Here is a 16,562-nt window from a genome sequence, read left to right as displayed (position 1 = left end):
TATTTATGCTTTAACAAAAAAACATTCAGCAGTCAGAGTGATCATCATCAAAAAGTGACAAGTTTTTTTATCAGGCAGACGTCATAGTACATTTACTGCTTAAACGTATGTGCTCTCTATATTCTTCGCTGGGTCAGTTTTGGTGATGACATGCAGCTTCTTTATTGTTCAAATAAAGGCGCTTTCAGCTTTCTATGTAAATATGTAATGCATGGCATACTCCTGATTTATAATTGAATTTCATTTTATTTAAACGTTTCATACAGCAGAAGCAGTTATGATTGCCAAACAGTGACATTTACTTAGAAAATGCAGAAAATCAAAAATGACCACGCAATATGATCTTCTACTGAAAAATACATTTTTTCATTTTGTAAGAATAGGTAACGTGAAACTGGTGATGCATTTTATTGCTCAATGGATACTGAGAAAAAATATGTGCGTCCATAGAAATCACGCACCTATTTCAATGGAAACAATTGTGATGAATGAAAGGATGGAATTTCTTCTTCCTTTTGCTGTTTGAATGATGGGAGCTATCAGTCTGAGTGCAAGCAACAGCTAATAAATGAGCACACTGATAGAAATATAAGATGCTACAAAAACTTTTCTAGTGTGATCTGAAGCACCAAAATAAAACGTTTCTGGTAAAAATTATCAGAATGTTAGCTTTATATTGGATTATTTGAATACTTTACATGAAGACAGGCATTCAGAGAAAAAAGTGAAAACTGTGTAATGTGCTTTTCCATCGCATTAGTCCTTATCATTGCAGCCCATGATGCGATTTCCTATTCATTGCTGATCCACGTGTTCCACCGTTCATGATATGTTCATTATAGAATAGTACAGACTAATGTTAAGAAACAGTATAAAGGACTGCTCAGTGAAATTAGATTTGAGCGTACAGTTAGGTGCAGTATAATTTACCAGCGCTAAGCAAGGTTTTGAATTACTGCCAGTTTAGATGCTGCAACCTGTTGAATTACTTATGTTGCATCTCACGTCAACGTGCAAATTAACTTTACTAAGTAAGAGGAATACATAAGCGATTGTCATAACACATGCACAATACTGACTGACTTCCCACTATTCTAGCGGCCTCTGGAATCAGTCTGGCCTGTCTAAATACATAATCTGATCTAACTGGTTTTGTACAATAGTGTACAATTTGTACAACAGTGCAATAGTTTTGTAATTCGTTTTCTAACTAGATATCTTCATGGAACATAGCAACTGAATTATCAAACACATTTCAAATTTGCATAAACAGCTACTAAAAATGCATGAAAATTGCATTATGCAATAATTTTTATCATTGAGATATATATGTCCTGACCTGAACGGTAATAAAGCGGTGTCATAGCACGCCTTGAGAAAGGTAGGGAGTGTGCTGACTTTTCAGGGGTAAATCGCTCATAACATGGCTTCTGCACTCATTGATCAGAATTTGATAGTTGTGATGGATGGGCAGAAACACTGCTGCGTGAGAACATAAGACATCGTGAACAGTGTGTAAACTCCATCCGCTTAAACAAGTTAAATGAGTAGGAGATAAGCGCCAGCGCCACCATAAGTGCTGATAGGAAATACAAAAGTTTAATGGAAGTAACAAAGTAAGTGGCTGTGCAAACATCTATATATATACCGTGAACAGCATTTCGAAGATGATTGCTGTTGTTTGTTACGTGCACAGAGTACCCGTCAGCAAGACGGTTTCTAGAAGAATTATCCTACGTCAAGAGCTAGTGAACGGCTGATCAATTTTCTGTGTTGGTTTATCTTGATAAAGCTTGCATCCCTTAAAACTGCTGTTACATTTTCTGTACAACTACTTTCTTCTCTACAACGGATGAATCACTACTAGAATGAAAATACAGTCCACTGAACTTGAACGTCAGTAGTGACAGAGGTGATATGTTCTCTGCTACACTTAAATTCAACCAAAACAGTAAACGTACGTTAAAGCAGTAGACATTTTAATCTTCATGGTTGGCGTGTGACCTCGTCTAACACAACTGCAGTTGGTAATGGTATTGATAGATAATGAAATAACAAAGCTAGGCCATTCAGTTAATTCTGGACCATGGTGGATCATGCAGAGGATATCAGGAGTTTAAGGTATGAGAAGGATCTTTCTGATGAAGCCACAGTCTCGGGTGGCGTGAAGAATATTTGGAATCCTAAAATATTGATTTGTCCGCCATAAGGTTACTTTGGAGGAACCTTTATCAGTTCACTGGTATTCGGATAATCATGAAACAGCTTACTTATTACTATTAAATTTCTACTTTGACTATCAAAAAATGAAAAATATTAAAGTGAAGAATTTAAGCATTTCACAAACAAAAATACAAATTAAAATTAAATTACAAATTAATTAAAATTTAATTAAAAATACAAAATTAATTCAAAATTGAATAATAAGCCTTTTCATTATAATTACATAATTATTTCTTAAAATTCAGGTTTGATAGTATACTGTATTTCATAATAGATAGCGTATACAACAATAGTACGTTATTGTTTTTTTGCAGTGATAGTCTACTAATTGAAATTTCATGGACATGCTGTGCTTCATATTTTTATTAAGTGTTGTGTCAGCTACTGCATTTCCAGGATTATCGACAAGTCAGTTGATGATGGCTGATTATGTACTTTCCTGCCGTGCACTTTGTGTTGACGCTTTTGCGCTCAAAAGCGACCATTTAAATGATTCATTATGTTTCTATCAAAGTGATTGCCTGAGTTGCTGGAAATATTGTGAGACATTTTATAAGAAATATTTAATAATGGATTCAATATGTGAAGATTCAAAAATATGTTTTATCGGTGAGTTTTCAGCTGAATCAAAGTATTAATTCAAAAACTTGTTATTATTAGGATGTCAGATGGCTTGCTACTTTTATCATCATGACTTGCGAGCAAATGGAAATCAAGAAATAAGTGGAAAGTTTGATGCCGCGCTGAAACTTTGCAATTTAAAAGAAATGAATAAACTTGAAATTCAGTGGCAGTCACCAGTTCCACATCTTCCAACTCCTTCTCCTGTACTAAACATTGTTTATGCATTGTTTTGGAAAAAGGCTCATCAGAGGACTTGGGTTCCGTTGCAGCACACAATCAATAATTCAATTATTATAAATAATTCAGATGGTTTATCATTTTATGTTGATTTTCTGCTTCTTGCTTATACAAGAGACGGTGCAATTGCTGTTTTGCATTTCACGAAAGGAAATTTTCGAAAAATCCATGAGTTGAAGAATGAAGCCGCAGCGGCATCTTATTACTGCATTATTCAACAAGAAATGACATTTTTTGACCCTTTTACTGAGGCATTATGTGAAGTAGCCTTCATGTACTTTATTACTTCTTTACTCTTTTTATGGAAAAAGAAATCCATTATTCTTTTTTTGATATCATATCGAAAAAGAAAAATTAATTTCAAACGCCACCCACAGATATCTAATAAAGGCAAGGACGTTTCATTGAAAGAAAGCACTATTTCTGGTAGACCGAAAGAATTATTTACAGTTGTTTGATTGTTTAACATGAATGGCATAAAAAGAAACATACATTTCAAGTTTCCAAATTATGTTTTTATATGTATGTTATGTATATAGTTTGAAAATAGAATGTCAAATTTTAGTAAAAATTCAACTATTTTTTTAGCTTATTTATTTGTTGAGTCATTCATTGCAGTTTGGATAATTACTTTCTTGTTAAAAAAGTGCTTTACTCTGTTTTTTGATTTGATTTCTGGTTATTAAGTCTAAATATAGCTGTTGTTTTGATTCTTACATAAAAATAACTGTAATGAGATATGATCTTGAATTCGATGTAAGATAATGAAAACTTCTAATGATAATGATATAATTTTTTGTTGCGCTTCACTCCTGATGATAGTTTGTTTGTCATTTTCCATATTTGAATTATACACTTTTTAAAATACTCATTATGGACTCTTTTATCATTTTTCGAATATGATCACACAGTGAATATTTATTGCATCATGTTTTAATCACATTTTCAGATCAGCAAATTTCTCCTTCTTCTATGTTTCTGAATGCCAAATGAAATTAACAGTACTTATCAGCATTTTATATTGTATGCATAGTAAACTCTTTTACGTGCTAAATCAAAACCTGAATCGTCATCAGCAATTACTCTAGAATTTTATGATTACATAACTTCTAAGCAACCTGATGTCCGTATTTAGTTTCCTTTTGAATGTCTGAATTTTTGTCTTAGTTCTATAGAGTTCTTAGTTCTACAGCGCAAACTGGTACTATTCATTTTTATACAGTTCACTGTACAATCAATATCTGATGCACATGCACAATTTTGCACAATGCCACCAACAACTCTACAAATAAAAGCAAAACTGCCATTCTTTTCTTTTTTCACTGTTATTCCTGCAGTATTATTTCCAGTTTTGAAAAGTGAATTTTTATTAAATTAAATTTTGCTTCATTCAAGTAAAATTATGCATAATAAACAATTAAAGAGTTTACATACATTGAAAATGTATAAGGAATTTTTATATTCTTTGCACTTACGAATGAAAATTAAGTATTACAGTATGTATGAAATCAAGTACCTGTTGTTTCTAAAAGTTTCTATGATTTTCTACGATCGTACGTTTATTGTTGATATGTTTTTGGTTATAGCAGGTGCAAAGGAAATAAAAAATCTACAGATGAAAGTACACTTTACTTGGTAATTCATGCATCCTATGCAGAGATTATCCAGTGATACAGCATGAGTTGCTTTTATTCAAAATGCTGGTAAATAACTGCAGCGTGCAACATGGGACTGGTTTCACAGCGACTCTCGAGTCATTTGGTAGACAAGTGAGGCATCATGTGGGCATCCAAATTAGCCTGCCAATAGGCCCTGAACAATCTAAGAAGAGGTTTCTACACAGTATTAGGCTGTTGCTGGCAAGAAGTCGATGAAAATTCTAATAAATTAAGTAAGACTAATTATTAGTAGAACACTAGTGATAAAATGATATACTATAATTCAATATCTCAATGCAGAAGAGCACAAATCTCTACTCGTTGGCTATACTAACTCAAGCAAAAGGAAGAGCGTACGTGAATTGCTAAGTATAGAAAGAGGATATTGTTGAGGCAGATGACAGATAGGAAGGGAATAAGAGTTGGCAGAAATTGGCATGTTTATTATGTGAATAAAAAATTCTGATTCTTTGTGTGCTGTGGTTTACACTGCTTGCGGGTCAACACATATTGAATTGTGGGCACTTTTCTTTTTTTATAGTTCAATGAAGGAATTGAATTTTCCACTGAACTAAGATACTGTCTAATTTATTTGAAAATCAGCAAACTGATTTTTTATGAAAAGATAATAGCATCTGTTAAAAATGTTATTTCATTGCGTCTTAATTAAAGGATGTCATCGATTTTTCTCGTGAAAAATTTAATCGCGTCTATTTATGAGATACCTTTTTGTAAAATATCTGATGCATCATAAAATCTAAGAATTGCCTTATTTTCATTGTCAGAATGAGTTGAAAAATAACTTCATAGTCATGGATATTTTATTCTCCATGTGTTTATTATGAATTAATATTTAAGAAAATTGTTTTTTTGCAAAGAGGTAAAATATTAATTTGAGAAGTTGTTAATATGTCTCAAAGATACTTGAAGAATGCGTAATGATTCTTCATATACTGGAATATCAAATTATTGTGGTACATGATCTAAATTTTACTTCTGTTTTCAGATAAATAGGATAAAATGTTGAACATTGGATAACATTTCAAATATTCTGAGAGAGGCGCTTTCGTGAAATATTGTATAATGCTCACATGACAGATGGGCAACTGCTGTATGATGGAAATATTCAATCTGACTCTCTGGGGTTGTGAAAAATGGTTCACAAAGATATAATTAGAATCATAGCATGGGAATGAGAGCTATTTGTGAAGTTAAATTTTCACATAAGCTTCTAGACTGAAGTCGTTTTTTATCTTTACGTATATGCTACTTGCGGCAAAAAACAATTAATCAGCTGCACCAGTACCCTGATCGAGCTGCTTTATTCTGGAGTGCCACGTGGCTTGTTGTTGCATAATCAGTGGCGCCTACTTTTTCTCATCTACATTTCACTGACTGTCCCTCTGATGCGTTCTGTATCTTGAATATTTCTTCCATATCACTGGTCAATTTTCAAATTACTTTTAAGCTTTTTAGTCGGTGTTTTCAAAAACTGAATCGTTTTCAAATATAATTGTATTATAAGCCGTAATTTTAATAAATCAATTTTTTAAACGAAGTATGAGCAAAATGGCATTTTTTATATTGTATTAATGCGAAGTTCACTTGTAGAACAGGAATATCACATTGTATATTAGGGAACATTGCAATTTTTTAATATACGTAAAGTTGGATGTATGTGTCTTATTTGTGCGACAACGTATTGCATGAAAAATTTGTTTAAGGACAACACAGTATCTCCCAACCTCTCAAACTCATATGTGCATTTTAAATTTCAACAGATAAAGTCACATTGGTCAAATTTTGCTGATAGTTAAAGAAAATATTAAAAATATAACTACAGTTAAAAAGTAAATAACTTTTAAAAACAGCGATTAAAAATCTTTTATTTTTTTTACACGATTTTTCAATTTTTATTTAATATTTTTCTTAAATTTATTGCTATTTAATGATAAAGAACCAGTGTTTCACATAGAGGATGCATAACAGCGACAACGAATGAAAATTATATGCGTGCATCAGTACAGCAATTAATGAAGTTTACTAGAAATGAAAAAAAACGTGGAGTTAGTTGGAGAAATCAGGTCTATCCCCTGAAATATTAATGACATGCCATATCATCCACATTCACCTCTACATTTTTATATCTTAAATATTTAATATGCATGATATGTCAATATAAAAGGCTGTAAGGCGTTGACATTGACAATGCAATGCATCCATTTTTTGGACTTTTAAATAGTTGAAAATAAAGCACTGACAAATTTTATGTAAACCTGCATGGCCTGCCTTTATCCGTCTCTGATGAATGACCGTTATTTATGTTTTAAACGCTTTTATGAAAATCTTCCAAAATATAAATGCCATAATAGGCCAAAACCGTATTAAAATAATCAGACATGTCTAAACATTTCATATGATTCCTTCTGATTGGAGAATTACCCCTAACAAAAATTGCAATTTATGATGCTGGTTTGAATTTTGTGCTACCCCATTTTTCAATGTCATCCACCTCACTATTGTAAACAATGAAAATGGTCTGTTGCATAATAAAAAATATCAATGTGCATTTAGAAGCATTGTTAGGTTTATCGACATTTTTCTCTAGTAGATTTTTTGAAAAATTTTACTTACTAAATGCTGATCGTCAGGCAGCTAAATAAATGATCCGTTTTAAATGCCATTATAGTTACGTTGAGCTTACGGCAAATCAACGTTTTAACACTCCTTTTTCTATTATTTTATTTATTTACGCTACTTATTTATGCGCATAATTTCTTCCAGTGAATTTTTTACATCAATGAAAAGCATGTACTGTATTTTCCACTAAAAAATTTCAGCATGGGACAACGTTTCTATGTTTCACCTCTATATTCCAGACGATAAGCAATACACATATGAGCAGTAGAAGGAACATTATCACATTTCTGGCCATCTATAATTTTGTCATTGACAATAAACGCAAACAATATTGAAAATGTGTTTACAATAGTGTCTTAAAAATACAAGCCTAAATTGTTGCTTCACTAGTTAATGCTGATTTGCTTCAGTGAGCAAATTTCAACCGAAGCAGAAATAAGTAAAATATTTGGCAACAAGAACACATGCATTATTAAATTCAGTATAAATTCCAATATATATGTGTTCATTTAGCATGCAATTCGAGCAGTTTACATATGCTGTACATATGAAATGGTAAAGCTCTCTAGGAAAATGATACACGTGAAACAAACTTTCAGGGGTTATTATTATTTCAACATGGGTGAGATAAAAAAAGTCTTCACCACTTCAACTGGATCTTCATCAATCTAATTACAACTGCTGAATACAATTCTTTTAATACAGTAGCAGACGTATTCTTGGAAAAGTCATATTTGACAGACTGCACCAATAGTAAAAAAGCAGTCATAGTTATCATCATTCTGTCTTTGTTAACTTCATTTTATCACTGCATATTACGAAACCATTTATTTAAATAAAAATGTAAAAAAAAGCTGAACTAACAAGTTGATAATTTCATACTATAAACATTGTGAACTGTAAAACGGAGTGAATTTCCAGGCCACTGCAACTGTAAACAAACAGCTACAGAAAGAATATTGAAGAAAAAAATGTATCAAAATAAAACTCATTGCAGCGACAATATTGTATTAAAATTTCCATTACTGCAATTGAAAAATTTTAGATAATTTTGAATTCCGCTAATTTTAGTTCATTTTCAAGCACACAAATAGAAATTCCATTATATGATATGCATTTAAAGAAGTAAAAAAATAAGCCTCTACATTTCCAATAACACAATTATTTACTTAAAATTCAGGTTCATTTGTTTACTGTATTTTGTAAGCGTTACCTCAGATAATATCAAACACGCATTTTGTGCGGCGGCAGTTTCTAAAAGTGGTAGTTTTCGTTTCATCAAAGTTGTGTTGCCATGCTAATTTTGGCTATTTTATCAAGCTTTGTGTCAGCCTATGCATTTCGAGGATTATCCACAAATCAATTGATGATGGTTGATCAGGTTCTCACTTGTCGTGCGCATTGTGTGGACGCATTTGCATCAAAAAGTGATCCTTTAACTGATTCATCATGCCAAAGTCAAGCGGATTGCCAGATGTGTTGGGAAAATTGTGCAATGTTTTATCAGAAGTATGATGTTTGGGGTTCAATATGTAAAGACTCAAGGATTTGTTTTGCTGGTAAGTTTCTAGCTGAATTTAATAATTATTCTAACACATTTTTGTTATTAGGTTGTCAGATAGCTTGTTCTGTGTATCGTGCTGATTTGCGTACTGGTAAAAATCGAGAAATGACTTGGACTTTTGCTGAACCACTAAAAATTACCCGTTTAACAAAGATGAATAAGTTGGAAATTCAATGGCAGTCACCGATTCCAATTTTTGAAATTTCTTCAACTGTACCCAGCATGGTTTACGCATTGTTTTGGAAAATGGCGCATCGTCAGAACATTTGGTTTCCATTAAATCATACAATTAACAATTCATTTACTACAAAAAATTTGGATATCATCCATTCAGGTGTTGATTTTTTGCTTCTTGCCTATACAAGAGATGGTCTAGTTGCCGCATCGGAATGGAAAAAAGACAATTCAGAAAAATTACGCTTGCTCAATTCTGAAGCGTTAATGAAAACAAATCATTCGTTTGATGAAGAAGATGTTGAATTTTATTGGTATTTAGGTGGTACTATGTTTGTTTCGATGCTGATTCTCGTCATTGGTGTTGTAATAATTTTGCGTATACGGTTATCTCCCAAGCCAGTGTTGCCATCGAACAATGGAAACGATGCTCACTTGAAACGAAGCCAATGCATGACTAATCAAGACGAAGCCAATTCATTGAACCAAAACAATATTTATTTTAGACGGCCAACTGCAACACTGCGCAGAAATGGAAATTTTATAAAAATGAAGAAGCCTTCAAATTGTTTAAGAAGAGCGGTCATTCCACCATTACCAGCTCACATGAATATGCCTCGTCCAGTGTATTATATTAACGTTCCTACGGTGAATTATGCTAATCTGGCACCGTTGCGATTTGGTGAAAGAAATGGTGTGGATTTTGACAAAAATTGTTTGAAATGCTCATTGGATGGAAATTCACCCGTTTATAATGAAAAAGATCAAATGTTGCTCAATGCTAATGATTTGCGAAAGGAATGTGAAAAGCGCTTTTCTGCACTTGTATGATTGTTCGACATAATTACTATAATGCAACGTTAGCTCTTTGTTTATTTTTCTGACAAGTTATTTATTATTTATTGTTTGAACATTTAATTGTCTTTTAAAATGTCTTTTATTATGACTCTTGATTGTTGACTTCTATTGCCACATTAATGTGATTGTTGTGTTTTATTTTTTTATTATTAAAATTAACTTTGATAAAAATGTGATTTTGCTTTTGAATGAAAATGTAATGAGATAAACCGTTTTAGTTCTACCGAATTTTTCAAGTAAGAATATGTTCATCACTGACTTGCTTCCATTTTTGAATTTTTGCAATAACTTCTTCCTATATTTTCATTTCATCTCGCAAAAATGATTTGCTTAATTTGTGGCAAATCAAAAAGATTAAATATATCTGAGAAACATGCATTATGCTACAACTGATATCAGTTCTGTCACATGCAAATATGATTTACAGCTGCATATGGAAGAAGTTAAATAATCGTAAGCTTTAATAGACTACTGTATGAAGCACATTGACTTATACATTTTTTTATCTTAAATGTTTTTATGGATGACATGCTATTGTGGAAAGCTGTTGGTTGTTGTGCCTTCTGCAAACTTCACGGCTCAGCAAAATTTTTGTTACTGTCCACTATGTCATCTTGTCTGTCGTGTGATTTGGGATGGTAAAATCTGTAGGTTTGAGCATGCTGTTTATATGCTTATATGTATTAAGTAAAGTGTTGTTCCGTATATGCCTTATTATTATTTGCCGGAAGTGAATTAAGATATTTTTATGGCTGATTTATTTATTTGATGGTTTATTTTTGTTTTGGTTTTGGATGTTGCAGCTAAAATGCAAGTAAATCCTGCAGGTTTTTCTTACAATGCTATTAATAAAATTTTCATTGCATCAAGAGGGTTATGCATGATTGCTTAAGAAAAGTTTAAAAAGAAGTTACATCGTAAATATGGTTACTCGTATTGCAATGCTGTGCTATTTTTTAGCTTGAAACCCAGTTTTACTGAATCGTGCATTATTCATTAGTATCACAGTAGTTCATCTTTCTTGTTACCCACCTGTTGCACATACTTCAATGTATGACATGTTCTTATGCTGCTATGCTTTGTTTGATTAATCTGATTTTCGGCACTAAAATTTTCATAATTTGTTTGCGCACAGATCCACACATACACAAACGCAATACGTGCTGAGGAATATTTCAAAATATTGCGCATATGACAGACATTCATCTGTTTCTAAGCCATATTACTGCAGTAAATGAAGTGACACTATAACCTAGCTTGAAATTGTAGGTAAAAAATTTAGTTTAGTTGATGGTGGGGTTTTTATTATTTTTTTCAATTTTCATGGTAAACCTTATAAACATAAATCAATTGCGAAATAATTTTTTATTATTTATATTTAATATTTTATTTTTTAGCATAGTTCAGTTGCTTTTATTAGTAACTTAATGCATTTAATTATCATTTGAATAGTGTGATCTGCTTGTTAATTGTCTTCCTGATTGTCAAATAATGATTACTGTAATTACTTTTTCGTTCAGCAAGTTGTTGCAGTAATGTGAAAATTAGGAAAATCAGTGTCCTGCCTGGAGGAAATGAAAACATTTATTCGAATATGAACCGTTTTTTGACATGTCATTTTTAAATTAATTAATGCAAAAGAACATTTTATGTGATTCTTGGCAAATATTTTCGTTGATGTCAATGTTTTCAGATTGTTTTTATTTTATGGAAACTGCAGGAAAAGTTGATGTGCAGTTATCAATGAGGATATAACAAATAAGATTTCTCAATAAACTGTTGCAATGTTTATATTGTTTTTAGCTTTGAAAATTTGACTTTTCTCAAATAACGAAAGATTATTTAGTTCACATCACAGTAAAGATTTTATTCAAAATCTGAAGCAGCTCTGTGCAATAGTTTTTTTATTTTTTACTATGAAATTTAATTTTGAAATGTAAAATTGCTGATTCTTTCGTTTTAAATACGTTTAACATTCATTAATGTATTCCATTTAATTTGTTTTTATTCTTTTTATCAGTACCTTTACGAGTGATTTTTAAAAATTGAACCTTTTCATATGTAAATACTATGGAGTACGGTAAAACGATTAAAGTTAAATATAATTTTAATCATTGTTGTGCATTCTTTTGAATATTTAAATGAGCAATAGTTCAAATTTGATTGCCAAAAATGCGTCAGTGTCATTTTGTAGTGTCGAAGTTGGCCGATACGTCGTTTTTCCATGCATAGGTGAGGATCATTTGTTGTTTGCAATGCATTGTTATCAGGAGAAAAAAAGTTTAAAACGCAAAACAAATATGAGGATAGCGAGTTTTGAAATGCTAACAATTATGTATGCTTTGCATTATTTTGTGAATGTCTATTGATTATATGAAATTTGCATTAATTACCAAGTTTAAAAATAGTCAAAGCTGTTTAAATTTTAAATTTGTCATTGGAATATTATTATCTTTAGTTGAAAGTGAATTTATCGAATGAAACCAAATTTGGCTATTTGTTATGTTGTTGTGCTGGTATTTGAGTTTCAACTTATTGCAGGTAAAGCGAACAACAGAAAGTACAACGTGCATCTTGCCAAGGAGAAGGAAACGGACAAATTGTACGCAATTCGCATCTGCACTTTGGAAGATGAAAAGGACGACACAAATTTCTTTTTCTTGCAAGTAAATTTTGAACTTTTTTGAAGCAGTTATAATAACTTATGATGATTGTTTCATTAAATTTTTAATTCATTAAAATAAAATTGCTTTCATAGTGCAGAATTTTCTTATGAAAAAATGACTATCATATGCTTTTAGTTTGGTTTATTTTATTTATAATGATGTTTAAGACAGTATAATTGTCATCATTTTTAGAAAGAAGTAAGAATACTGAGTCAGTTGAAGCACAGCAACATTTTGCAGCTGGTTGATGTATTTGTTGCTGGCAGTGATATTTTGATCGTTACACCGCTGATGGATTATGGTCAGTTTGTGTGATTTTTCATTAATAAAATATATTTTTTTTTCTTAAAAAATGTAAATTTCAGGATCGGTTAAAGATTTGATTCATTTTCGGTATCATTTTGGTCTTCCGGAACAGCTAATTGCTACAGTTTTGTATGATGTTTTGTTGGCGTTGGAATATTTGCATGATCATGATTTTATTCACAGGTTTTTGAAGAACATAAGATTTTGTTATTGTTGTTGAAAAATTGTACTGTTTAGAAGTGTACGTTGTAGTCATATTTTGTTGTCTTCTCAAGGGAAAGTTTGTTTGAGCGGATTTCGCCTCGTGGCATCTGTCTTAGAAAGCGACAGACGATTGCGAAAGTTGCACGAATTTACTGAAGATTTTCAGTCGAGCTTGATGTGGTTTGCACCCGAAGTTTTGGAACAAGTAAGCACTGATTGGATAGTTTTTTCTAATTAATGCTTATTTTATTATTATAATTATTATAATTATTTGTCTTTTCAGAACATTGCCGGCTACGGTGTCAAATCGGATATTTATTCTTTGGGCATAGCAGGATGTGAAATGGCCAACGGATTTGTACCATTTTCAAATATGAGTAATATTCAAGTAAGTGAAATGTTTGGAAATTTTATTTTTGCTTGCTTGCATTATTATTGTTCTATTGCAGATGTTTTGGGAGAAACTTCGCGGCGTGACACCGCGTCTCTTGGATGGGAAAACTTTACCAGGTAAGCAGTTGTAATTGTTTTACTAAAAAGAAATGTTGTCAGCTTTTTTTGTAATTTTTTCAGCAATAGAGACATCCGACCCCATGGAGGCTTCGACCGATGAGCAACGCAATCGTTGGTTCAGCGACAAGTTCCACGCATTCATTGAACTCTGCTTAAAATTCCACCCCTGCGATCGGTAAGATATACAATGTTTGATGGGCATTTTTTTCCCATGTTCTTATTTTTATTTTTAAATCAATTCATTATTATTGTGAAAGTTGTAGTTCATAAAATTGATTTCACTTTTTTTTAAAGTTTTTGTTATTGTCATGCTTCTTGTTTTATGATATTTTGTAACAATAGGAGTTAAATTTAAAAAAAAATAAACAACAAACAAACAAAAAATAGCCTCAATTGTTGCATGCTATTCTTTTGGTAAAGTATGCTGAAGGTTGTTTTTTTAGATGAGGAATTTTTACTTGTCAAATAGAACAATTGCGCTGATCTCAATACGCACACATGCGCATGATGCATCACAGTTTTAATTCAGATCGAGTGAAGTTTTAATACTAGAAGATAAAAACGATTCTTTATTTTACTTATTAACAAGCATTTATTTATTTATTTATTCGTCATTTTGAGAATTTTGCAATGTTTATTATTTTTGCTTGTTTACTAGAGGAAAAATTAATAGCAAAAAATAATTGTTTGTCTAAAGGTGATTTTATATTGTTTGAATTAATGCAAGAACAATTTATTGTAATGTTTTGTATAACAGAGGTAGATAGATCGAAAATTTGAATGTGAATTTTTTTTGTCATTACAACTTTTTGTATAGAGGAAAGAGTTGTGCTTGTTATTTGTGATATAGGCTAAATGAAATTAATTCAATTTAATTTTGACATCATTTGACACTTCCACTGTTTTAAATTTATTTATTTGCAATTTCTGTGATCGGTTTTAATTTCGTCACGTAACGCTTGCGACCTTGATTTGATTATTCATCCATTTTGTCAGCAGTGGCGTTTGATGATAAAATATTGAAATTTCAAAAAAAAAACAAACCAAAATAGCACTGTATAATATATTTCCAAAATTATGTAAAATACATTAAATTAATTATTATTATTAAAAAAGAATACTTGTGTTTTCATGTTGTGTCGAAGCTCTACTTTGTATTAAACTGCACTTATATATTATGAGATTGCCGCTTGTTTTGAAACAAAAAATTGCTGCACGTTTTCAAAATTTGAATTAAAATTTTTCAAATCAAACTTTCAAAGTGAATATTTTAATCATATTTTTTGGGTAATTTTCATTTTTTTAAACAAATCTGTTCGTAGGCCATCGGCCAAAGCGTTGCTGAAGCATGGTTTTTTTCGACAGTACAAAAAAGAATGTCGTTCTGTTTCGTCATTTTTGGCCGATGTGAATCCATTATCAGTTTCAGAAGGCTAGTGATTATTATTATTATTATTTAATTAATTAATGAAATCTGTTATTTTTAATGTTTATTTTTAGACAACATCCATGGGGGTTTTTTGGCTGAGAATACGTTTTCAACTTCTTTGGCAAATAGCGGTTCGTCGAAACAGTTTTGCGATCGTGATCACGATGCCAATACATATTGGTCATTTGGTGATTAAGAAGAAATATTTCAAACATTAAAATGGACAAAACTTTTCCGTGCGTGACATGCAATTGTGGACTGAGCCGGCAGTGCTGGTTCATTCAAAATTCCAACTTTACATATATATATATATATATATATATAGAATGTATCTCGATGTATTTGCATAAGCTCAATATTTGTATTTTCATTAAAAGTCAATTTTGCACAACTGGATAAACACTGCTGCCCTTGTGTTTTGGGCGTCTTTGAAAATTCCACAACTGACTTCAAGTGACCTTTATTGTGTCTGTATGTGATGTACATACAGTCAGTGACTGACCTTGAGTACCTATTGCGGTGTGGTTCCATCACAACGTCTGGTTCCCTGGTGACTGTGTTTTTGGCGTAACTGTATTTGCTTGTTGAATGAACAAGCTAGTTTATTATGTTAGCAAGTTACCAATTATGTAACTCTTTTGTAATAATAGCAGAGAATAGTGGCTGAATGAATGGAAACGTTGAAAACAGGTCTCCCCATTTGAAGTGCTTACAGCTTCTACAGTGGTAAAATTTAATTCTCCGAATAAGCATCTGACATTGAAATTGTCATTATCATAACCGTTATTATTATTCGTCGTTGCGCAAGAAGAGAAACTGAAAAATTGCCTACTGATGACATGTTGCGGATGTTGAGGCTACTTTTTCATGTCTGACTGTTTTTTCTGCTTTCAACTGCAAAATTGATAATGTCATTCGACCAATGAACGTTCAGCTAACGGTGGAAAAGGCACCGTGCACGCGATGACGACGAATTAGGGTCGCCGTAATGTAGGGCTTTTGAAAGTGAGCTTTCGCTTGTAGAAACACAGTGCGTGCCCTTGACTACCGGGCAAGAGTGGGCCTTTTAAAGAAAGTTCAGCCGGTGTCGTTTTGTACTTGCACTGCCGCTTTCGTCTGTCGGTACACTTTGCTTTTCCAACTTTGGCTTCCCAAGCAGCTTACTCAGTCGAATGCTATGCTTCATATTATCTATTTTTATTTTGGCTGGCTAATATTATGCAAATCTGTCACTTCAGCCACTACGAATCATTCACTGTCTCATTTTTGTAAGTCTTTTGCTTTGTCCATTCTTCTAGTTCAATCTGTAATAATTAATTGCTTTCATATATGGTTATGGTTTAATATTAATTGTTTTTTAAAAATGAAATTTATAAACAGATGGTAATGGTTTAGTGTGTGTGTGTGTGTGTGTGTGTGTGTGTGGGAATTTTTGATTGGGATTCTGAACTGAGGTTGACCCTGAA

The 16,562-nt window shown here is 31.9% G+C and overlaps 3 protein-coding genes across 3 annotated transcripts; all 3 read left to right on the top strand.

Annotated features, from left to right (window-relative positions):
* The first annotated feature begins 2,086 nt into the window (after window positions 1-2,086).
* On the top strand, window positions 2,087-3,542 carry Tsp_02118 (conserved hypothetical protein). The gene is made up of 4 exons (XM_003377872.1): window positions 2,087-2,121; window positions 2,469-2,515; window positions 2,620-2,832; window positions 2,884-3,542. Exons 1-4 carry the CDS (start codon window positions 2,087-2,089, stop codon window positions 3,540-3,542), a joined length of 954 nt encoding a protein of 317 aa, XP_003377920.1.
* Window positions 3,543-8,676: 5,134 nt separating this feature from the next.
* Tsp_02119 (hypothetical protein) lies at window positions 8,677-9,951 on the top strand. Its single transcript, XM_003377871.1, has 2 exons — window positions 8,677-8,941; window positions 8,993-9,951. The coding sequence occupies exons 1-2, from the start codon at window positions 8,677-8,679 to the stop codon at window positions 9,949-9,951; spliced, it is 1,224 nt and encodes a 407-aa protein (XP_003377919.1).
* Window positions 9,952-12,119: 2,168 nt separating this feature from the next.
* Window positions 12,120-15,553, top strand: Tsp_02120 (STE20-related adapter protein). The gene is made up of 12 exons (XM_003377870.1): window positions 12,120-12,194; window positions 12,437-12,494; window positions 12,520-12,644; window positions 12,837-12,945; window positions 13,010-13,133; window positions 13,188-13,359; window positions 13,438-13,542; window positions 13,604-13,664; window positions 13,728-13,842; window positions 14,990-15,074; window positions 15,168-15,284; window positions 15,422-15,553. Exons 1-12 carry the CDS (start codon window positions 12,120-12,122, stop codon window positions 15,551-15,553), a joined length of 1,278 nt encoding a protein of 425 aa, XP_003377918.1.
* Window positions 15,554-16,562: the final 1,009 nt, after the last annotated feature.

The sequence above is a fragment of the Trichinella spiralis genome (genome assembly GCF_000181795.1).
Source record: "Trichinella spiralis strain ISS 195 chromosome Unknown Scfld4, whole genome shotgun sequence".
Lineage (NCBI taxonomy): Eukaryota > Metazoa > Nematoda > Enoplea > Trichinellida > Trichinellidae > Trichinella > Trichinella spiralis.
Note: the sequence above shows the minus strand (reverse complement) of the source record. Positions and strands in the feature narration are given on the sequence as shown.